This window comes from Labrus bergylta, chromosome 20 (genome assembly GCF_963930695.1).
Source record: "Labrus bergylta chromosome 20, fLabBer1.1, whole genome shotgun sequence".
Taxonomy (NCBI): Eukaryota; Metazoa; Chordata; class Actinopteri; order Labriformes; family Labridae; genus Labrus; species Labrus bergylta.
In genome coordinates this window covers 12,289,186-12,298,632 of record NC_089214.1, presented here as the reverse complement: position 1 = coordinate 12,298,632, position 9,447 = coordinate 12,289,186, and the positions used below count along the sequence as shown (strand labels likewise).

At 40.5% G+C, this 9,447-nt stretch overlaps 2 protein-coding genes across 3 annotated transcripts in view; one reads left to right on the top strand and one right to left on the bottom strand.

Annotated features, from left to right (window-relative positions):
* Positions 1-555: 555 nt before the first annotated feature.
* On the bottom strand, positions 556-7,505 carry gdap1 (ganglioside induced differentiation associated protein 1). Its single transcript, XM_020645383.3, has 7 exons — positions 7,383-7,505; positions 5,832-6,001; positions 4,266-4,458; positions 3,566-3,736; positions 3,040-3,134; positions 1,752-1,866; positions 556-1,566 (listed from the first exon to the last, which is right to left on the bottom strand). The coding sequence occupies exons 2-7, from the start codon at positions 5,994-5,996 to the stop codon at positions 1,214-1,216; spliced, it is 1,092 nt and encodes a 363-aa protein (XP_020501039.1). The 5' UTR covers positions 5,997-6,001; positions 7,383-7,505; the 3' UTR covers positions 556-1,213.
* The window catches only part of jph1a (junctophilin 1a), a 39,471-nt gene continuing 37,166 nt past the window's right edge, over positions 7,143-9,447 (top strand). The window contains exons 1-2 of one of the 2 annotated variants that reach the window (XM_065948652.1): positions 7,143-7,296; positions 7,419-7,918. In XM_065948652.1, coding sequence (XP_065804724.1) covers positions 7,540-7,918 — 379 coding nt within the window. In that variant the 5' untranslated portion in view covers positions 7,143-7,296; positions 7,419-7,539. The other variant, XM_020645370.2, reaches the window with a different exon arrangement.

Here is a 9,447-nt window from a genome sequence, read left to right as displayed (position 1 = left end):
TTCCTCCAACATTAAAAACCTTTATGATATAAAATGACCTATTAAATCACGCTGACTTATGCATTTTATGTGTCGTTTTGAGTTGTATTTGAGTGACGTGAAACACTGCAGATTGTTTTTTAGTAGTATAATTTCAAACAGATGTTACACTTGATTGAAAGATGATGGACATGGGATTTTAAAAAGCCCTCAATTGACTATTGTTACAGTAGATAGTTTCAAACAATTATCCATCAGTCAAACTGTAAAACATGAGTGCAGGTATAATAGGAGCTCCAGATAAATCAATGATCAAGCTTACCGGTTCATTATGTTTAAGGTTTTGCAGATCACTTTTGTTAAATGTTGGCAGACTTCATCTCAAAAAGCAGGTTGCAGCATCTTGTGTCCCTTTTTTGAAAATCTTATTTGCAAATATGGACAACAACAAAGGACTAAATCACATATTAACATTTTAGGCACTCATGAAGTGACTTAAAATGCAAAAGGATGTCTGACCAAACATGTTTTTTTCCTCTCTTTCTTTTTTTTACATTAAAGACTATTAAGCATTCATCAAGGTGATCAGGCAAACATTTATTTCCATTTCTTTCAGTACACTTTTATTTTAAGTTGGGAACACAGAGTCCAAGTTTTTTTTGGCATATGTTTTCTATTTTGCAGCAAGCAATGATGCATTCATGTTCTATTTCATGGCTTTTTAATAATTAACTTCTCGTCAAATGTAGTCATGTGTGCTACCTTGTGTGCGGAAGCCGAAGAATAACTATAAATGTTACACACAGAAAAAATACGGTGTCTGTGATTTCAGACAAATGACAAAAACGTGTGTGTTCTCCTCTAAGTCGATCCTTCGATGTGTAATTCAATCATGTAGCACAATAAGGAGGACTAAAAGTGCATTTTGTGCAACCTCTACAACAGAAAACAAGACTTAAATGTTAGTTTTAGTGGCATATTACTCTCCCCTGCTGAATGTTTCAATCACAATCTGAAACTCTCAAATCCCAGGGGGAAATAAAGGGTAGAGAAAACGAAAGAACAGAAAACTGTAACGGGCTGCTTGCAAGGTCGGGGCATGCGCACTGATAAGTCCTGCATGTTTTAAAACTTTTAATAATTTATATTATGATATAGTCAACATTTCTCATATCATTTCTATGTTTTTCTTCATCCCAAATTCAGTCCCAAGACCCCTCTAACTCTTTTAACCTCAGAAGGAGACCGTCAGCCTCTTCTTCATGTACAGAAAAGCGAGGTATGTCGCCCCTCCGAGAATACCTATCAACAGAGTGGTGCCAACAATGACCGGTGCATTCTTCCTGGCAACGCGAAACGCCACAGGAAGGACAGCAGAGATCAGGATGTTGTTGACATGGCTGAGTACTCTCCTAAAGGCCGGACGCTCCACCACGCGCTCGTAGTACGTCTCCAAGTTCACACGGTTACCGTTGCCCCAGTAGCGGCGGGAGAGGCCGAGGAACTTGAGGCGGTGCAAGGTGACTGCCAGGGAGACGTCTGCCATGCTGAAGAACTCACCGCAGAGCCAGGACTGACTGCCTTCTTCTGCAAATGGAAAGAAGACGAAGAGTAAGAAAGAAAAAAGCACATTATGAATTCTACTGCTACAAGAGTTCACTTTGTTGCAAGAGACAGCACTTGCACCAGTGCAAAATCACACCAACCATAAAAATCTATCTTTTATTGTGTGTAAAGAAGTGGCTAAATGACGAGCTGTTGTGGTTGTGTACCTGGTGTTTCTTCCACCCTCCTTTGTAGCTCAGTCTCCACCTGGTCCATCACACTCTCCAGTTCATCCAGAAGCTTTTTCAGGTACTTCATGTTGTCATGGTCAAATAACTTGGACTACAGAAACATTTTCATGTAAGAATGAATGCATAGCACACAGTTACTTCTTTAAGACACAGCAGAGAGTTGTGCAAAAGAAACGGATTTGAACATTTTCAGACGAAGTAAGTGAATCATCAACATGCTCCAAATTTGTCTTTTTAAGGCGGATTATTTTTACATTTAAAAATTGCCATAATACTACAAAAAAAGCAAAGACTGCACTCTTTGGTCTCTTTGACAATAACATTTTTTATAGCTCTAGTTAGGGTAAGACATAATGTATATCTTTGTATTAAAATCTGTATTCATAGTTCTTTTAAATTAAATTAATGTCTTAAAATGTTTGTTATCTCTTATTCTTGCCTCTTGTATTATTCTATGACCTGCCTGATTTTTCATTTGCTTTTTTTTTTTTTCTCCTTGTAAAGCACTTTGTAACTTGATTTTGAAAAGCGCTCTATAAATAAAGATTATATATCTTATATAAGTATCAATGTATGGAGGGTAGTTTTAAAGGTATCTGTTTGCTGCCTGTCCATCTACTATTTATAGCGTTGAAACAAATAATACATTCATCACATCTCAATGTGTAACTTTAAGGTAACTTAGCAACAACAAATCCCATAAATTCCATCAGAGTCCGCTGCTTAGATGGCAGTTGATAGCAGGCTGCTTGGCTAGTTAACTTTAGCACTAATTTACTTGTTTGTTCGTTTATTTTCCATCCGAACCAGATTCAGCAATTGTCACATTTAGCTTTGTGGACTATTAAAGTGTCTGCCCGAGGTTGGCTCATCAAATAAATAGTTGTCTATTTCACATTACAGCTTTTATCCAGGAGCTTGAAGGAAACTGAAGTTTTGGAAAGCCATGGGAACTATACATCTTTAGTCAGCTGATGTTCAATATTGCTGTCTTGCTTTAGCAGTATATGTCCCTTAGTTAAAGTAAGAATGACCGGAGACTCTTGAACACAGACATTAATTAACCTCAGGGCAGTTATTGTGGGAAGCAAGACAAAGCCAATTTCAAGAACAACTCCAATAACTCCAGTCTTTACCTAAACTAGAGCAGGTATGTGGAGTTTCTTAGTTATGTTTTGGATTTGTAGGGAATCTGGACTCTTCTTAGTAAATCACAGTACGACAGTTTTGCTTATTTGGCACACACCAACTTGGAAAAACTTACCTTCAAGCGTCTCTGCTTTGCCACATAAGCATCCTTGAGCTCTGGGTTCTGCTCTGCCAGTTTCTTTAGCTCAGTTTGCGTGTTACCGATCTGTGCTGTCAAACGAAAACACAACATTATGTCACAGAGAATGAACAATGCCTTGATTTTCATTACTAACACACTTAATTTACATAGAAAAGTCCATATATATTAACGTCAGTGTATGTCTCTATACTGCATCTTATTCAACATTTTTCCTTTCCTGCAACATTTAAATCTTTGATAATTCAGCTGTGCATTCAATAAGTATTAAGCATGCAAAACAAAAATCAAAGGTGCTACGCTAATAGAACATTTAAATATTTTGCCTTGAGAGCAGTAAAGTGTACCCCAAACTGAACATTTACTGTCTTCATGATACTATCGTTGCAAGGATCTCTGGGATATCGGATCTATTTGCAACAAGGGCTCATATTATGTACAAGGAGAATATGTAGAATCAAGGCTGTATAAAACCTCTGCAAATCATCTCAGCATGTCTTACTTCGTATACATGTGGCTGCATATGCAGGTATGTGGGAGTCCACTGTGATCTCAGGATGGAGGATGCAGCCATGGGTGTAGGCATCCATCTGTAGCGAGTCCAGCAGCTCTCTGTAGTGCTGCACTCTGTGATAGTAGGTACTGCCCTCTTCAGGGATGAGCTTTGGAGTGCCTGCCACAGACAAACATGTCAAGACAAGAAAGATGCAGTGATGAGAAAGTAACACTTTGTTGCTCTGTCCAAATGAAAAAAGGCAGAGGAGAAATTAATTTCCATCCCAACTAATAGAGAAAAAGAACAGTTTTGTACATGGGAGAATATATAAGAGATTACAGAAGGTATTCAAATACAAGCTTTTTCATTCGCTGAAATAGCTCCATGCTTACCAGATTCTCTCTTCTTTTAGGGAACTGGATGAAACCCTTGAAAAACAGTTTTCATGGATCAGTGAAAGGAAACCAAGAAATAATAGAAAATTAAAAGAAATGACTGAATGACAAAAATCAACAAACACAAAATAAAAACGGTCAAACGTAAAGATGTCAAACTTATAGTGCAAAAAAAGAAAATTGTCAAAAGAGAAACAGTATTTTAAAAGAGTTCCACCTTTGAATGGTGCCTGATTGGAACTTGTCCCGCCCTCTACTTGGAGCAGCGAATGAGGGTTAAGGGCTGCAGAACTATCTCTATTTAATCCTACCTTCGTTGAAATTCTGCTCCAGGTAGTCCATGATCTGCGTCGGGTCACAGATGACGTTGTCATTGTGTACTAGGACCGGCACCTCACCCGTGGGATTCAGATGCATGAACCAGGGCTCGTTGTGTTCACTCAGAGGTAGGCTCACATCGTATTCCTCACACTTCAAACCTTTCTCTGCTATGGCCAGACGCACCTGTCAAACAACAACTACTGAATGAGTGTTCAAGGTAAGATGTATATGAGCTCATAACTATGACGCTAAATAGTACTTGAATCCATTTTTGGCTCTTGATCAAAAACAACTGGCATAATCAATCAAGCTCACTGAAATCATCTTCATTCTGAGTGTTTAGAAGAAAGACTGCAAACAGTAGACTACATCAAATAAGTATATCTACTCGTTTTACTCTCTTGAAACTTTGCTATGAAGACAAAAAAAAGACAAAAACAAACTTTGTTCAGTAATCAGAACAACAGGGTGCCCGTAGCCTAGTGGTTAGTGCGTGCGCTGTACGTACAGTACGCAGGCTAATTGTCCTCCAAGGGGGCGGCCCAGGTTTGAAACCGACCTGTGGCTCCTTTTCTGAATGTCATTTCCCACTCTCTACATCCCTAATTGCCAACACTGTCCACTGTCCTTTCTCTACAATAAAGGCACAAAAAGACCCAAAATATATATGTAAAAAAGTATTCAGAACAACAACATGCCAGCTTAAGTAGGCCTAATGTACTTCTGAACGAAGGAACAACTACCAAATACACATATATCTCAATGATAACACAATGGACAAAAAAATAATTCTACAATTCACCTAGAAGACGTTTTTATCCAAAGTGACGCACATCAGAGAAATCAAATATGTACACAGTGAATTAAAAAAAACATCCAGTGTTTGACAAGATGTCTGACATTAAATATGTAAAATTGTTTAAATGTATCCTACTGCTTGCAGTCTCTTTCAAATACTAAGAATGAGGGGAGTTTGTTTAATAAGGATTGGCTGAATGAGTGTTTTATTACAAATAAACTAATATGAAAACATATTACTCGTTGTATTAAATATATTAATAATTGGATCAATCCAAACATTGCATCTTCGCAACATAATAAATATTCGGAGGAAGTACGTTTGGAGAAATGACACACTATACCTAGGCTACATACATACACACACAAAGTTTAATGAATCTGTCAGGACACAGTAAAAAAAAAAAAAAAGCTGACATAAATGAAAATATAGAGTGTGTTTTATAAGTATTAACGGTGCTGATATTGGGCTTCTTTAATGTGGAACAGATCTGTCCAAAAAGAAAACCCAAAAAACAGAAGTTACCACAAGATGTCTAAAAACCTCTGAAACGATTTTAAATCAATCTAATAGGCCTACCAGTATTCCTGGGATTAAGAGCAATAACGCGATTTATAACCGTCCCATCAATGAAGACAGATTGTGGAACGATTGGTTCATGAAGCGAGATCAACCTCATTTTAACAGTCTGTAAATCAAAGCTCTGGTGGGGAGCTGTCCGTTGATTCGTGGTGCTGAAACGTGAAGACCTACCCACCTTCTGAGAATTGAAAGACTGCGTCCAGTGATAAAGCGTTAACTTGGACACGCTTTGCTTCGCAACTGTACTGCATTGCTGCTGCTGCACATCCTGTTCTGAGCTCGTCTCCAAAAGAGCTGCTTTCTCATCTTGGGTGTCACCAGGGCTGCTTTCGGACGCCATTTTATCTGTTAGTATTTTAGGGGACAAGTGAGGACAGCACACGAAAGGATCGTCAACAACATACACCCCCTATCGGCCCGGAGGAGAACATCTTGAACATCTTCCCTCTTCAACAAGTTGTTCACATTTCATTTATATTGTATGGGGAAACTAATGTGTTATGCGATTTATAAGCCTTCTTACGGTAAGATAAGACAAACCCAATGAAGTTTTTATACGTCAAATCGTAGTCCTGCTTGATTCAAGTTGTTGTAACCATAGGCATTAGGCTATAATTCAAAATGTTCCTTTTTTAGGAACCATGCGCCATAAACTCGGTTATTAAAAAATACGCGTTTTTTTTTTAAGTAAGTAGACCTCTACGTTTTAAAGTAGGCTATACATATTCACAATGTAAGACAAATGACAGAGAAACAACTACATTTCACACAAATACAACACATTACCATATTATAGCCTCGCAATGCATTCAGACAGCAGAGGTCGCTGTCATCTCTTCCTTCAATGAGTTATTTTTCAGTTCGCTCTGATAAGAAGTGAATTAATTATTAAAAGCCAAAAGTCATGTGAGGTGAAAATTAGTAACTATTTTCTAAAACGCAGTCTTGTTTTAAGAGGCATTGGCCTTTGCAATCATTAGACAGTTTGTTGTCCTTTTAACTTAACACAGGCTTACTGTTAGAGGGAAAGGAAGAATTCAGTGTAGCGTACACAATAAAGGCACTCATGTCACTTTTACATAGCCTACAAATCGCATGTAGGTTATTGGTGATAACCTGATAACACAGTCAGTATGTTTTATGTTAGAGCTATCTTGTGATAGCCTATCCACCCTCGGAATATAGGACGTTTGATTATTATGTAGGCGGATTATTAAATAGGCCTATGGGAGGCAAAATACAACAAATAACCATTTACTCAGTCTTGATAAGTAAGTCATTAGATATCAATTCTGTTGGCGTCAGAGTGTTTTTTTTAATTTATGAACAGACATGTAAAGTGAGGCGCGTTTTCAGACGTGTATACGAGTTTGGAAAGATATAGAGGTGTCTTATTTAGAGGTACTGAACATTTACGCTCCTCAAAGTGGTGGGAGAGAGAGAGAGAGAGAGATGAGAGAGCGAGAGATGAGAGAGAGAGAGAGAGAGATGAGAGTGGGAGGTCCCTGTGGCGTGACGTTGCGATTGGTCCGGTGTCTTTCTTTAGCATGGACTCGACGCTTGTCTCTCTCCCTCTGTGATCAGTGGGTGAGAGGGGGGAGACGAGCAACACACAGCGGAGAACCCGGCGTGCGCCACCGGTAAATGACGCCCACCATTCATACCTTCACACTTACCATTACGCATGCCTTTTTTGTATTGCATGTCAGTGTCTGGAAGTACCAACCTCTTTCCTCACCCCCCTATTTTTGTGCCCCTCTAGTCATCTTCTTGTCGGCTCATCCTTTCATCTCACCAACGGTCCTGGATCCCCTAACCACGGTCCTGGAGACGCCTGAGTCTGCAGCAGCGCACGATCTGCTCTATTCCCAGTCTGTATCTGAATGACGGGCGGAAGGTTTGACTTCGACGACGGCGGCACTTACTGCGGGGGGTGGGAGGATGGCAAAGCCCACGGACACGGCATCTGCACCGGACCCAAGGGCCAGGGCGAGTACGCCGGGTCCTGGTCGCACGGCTTTGAGATAGTAGGGGTGTATACCTGGCCCAGCGGGAATACCTACAAAGGCTACTGGTCCCAGGGGAAGCGACACGGGCTCGGCGTGGAGAATAAAGGCAAATGGATGTACCGCGGGGAGTGGAGTCACGGTTTTAAGGGTCGGTACGGAGTCCGACAGAGTCACAACACACCTGCTAGATATGACGGGACCTGGAGCAACGGGCTGCAGGATGGATATGGGATCGAAACCTATGGAGATGGCGGTAAGAAACTCTGTCTTATTTGTGTGTGTGTCGCTTTAACAGCGGTGCTTGATGTTGTGTTATGTAGCCTGTGTGTGTGTGTGTGAGAGAGAGAGTGAGAGGATGCTCGAAGTCCAAATGAGGGAGGCTAATGGAAATACATCGGTGCATGAATCTCCATCTGATATAAACTGACTGGAAGCTGAGATTGCGCACTGCGCACCGCGGTCAAGCATCATCATTAACTTCCCCAACCCCCCTCAAAGATATGATTTATCACTCTGGTGATGTTAACTTGCTGCACACAGTTAAAGAGATGGGCTCCTCTCTGATTCCAATGCCCAACTCATTTGGCAACAACCAGTTGCTCTTCATATGACAGAAGGAGGAGAGGGCATCCTGCCGCTAACTCAGTGGCAGCATGTCCCTACTCCAAGGAGCTTGAAAATCACAGCAACTCAGTCTGTAATGCCAATTATAGCAAGACAATCACCTACTCCTCATTCACTTTAAAAAGGTAACCTACACTGCAACCGCACACTTATTTCAAAGTGTATCTTTGCTTCAATCTCAACATTTCTAGTAAAAACATTGTCCTTAAGGCAAGTGTCAAAACCTTTCTAGAAAGTTAACAGAAGAGGTGAGTCTGCAATGAGAACTCGTGAAAATGTTTTTACACATGGGATACACTTTCCTTTATTTATAACTTTAAAACTTAAGATAGATATCTCCAAGGTATTTCAAATCAATAAACATTCATCAAGCATTCAGCCACGGTAAATTATACGAAGGACATACTCTTGGACTTTCTGGAACTGAGATGTCAGTGCAAGCCTCTCTTGGAACTTTGATCTCTGTAACCGGTGTTGTGTTCACAGATTGTCTCTAGACCGTTTTGATTAAGGTGTAAACATCCTGGTTGGCCCACAAACACAAGCACTTGCAAGCAATGCAGGTGGTTTACTACAAACCGTCCTCTGTGGTTATAAAACATCCCCGGTGATTTGTGAGCATCATCTCCCCTAACAGAGGCCTTATGGCGCAAGATAAATACTTCACATATGACAGTTCCAGAGGGGCCGGGCTTGGGAAATCAGCTGATCCTAGAGGATCTACAGAACATCTGGCCGTCTGACCCTGCAACATCCTGATAACTTGATCTGCAGGGTCACCAATTTGAACCGCAGCACAGAGCCAGCCTGTTAATCTCACACTGTTTATCCATCTAAATTCCTGCCGGGGGCTGGTATATCATTTTCTGTTCTACAATCAGACCATTACGGCTTATTTCATTGTGTTGCTCCATGCGATTGGAGTACAGGATTAACGAGCCTTTCTTATTATTAGGATTGGGATTGTAATATGATGCTCTGAAGAAGCTACAGTAGGCCAGCTCATGCTCATTGGGCTCAGCAGCACCAAATGGGATTAATGAAGTATTCCTCTCATTATGTGACTCATAGCGAATCCCTGCCGTCAGAGACAAATGGTGAATGTGCCTACTGTCAGTGGGGGAGTTAGAGGCTGCCTGAAAATAGGTTCCTAGCTGA

Coding starts and splice junctions, on each gene's coding strand:
- gdap1 (XM_020645383.3), bottom strand. CDS start 5,996: ATGGCGTCCGAAAGCAGCCCTGGTGACACCCAAGATGAGAAAGCAGCT. Junction 3,135..3,565: donor TGCAGCCACATGTATACGAA/GTAAGACATGCT, acceptor TTCGTTTGACAG/CACAGATCGGTAACACGCAA. Junction 1,567..1,751: donor GAGGGTGGAAGAAACACCAG/GTACACAACCAC, acceptor TTCCATTTGCAG/AAGAAGGCAGTCAGTCCTGG.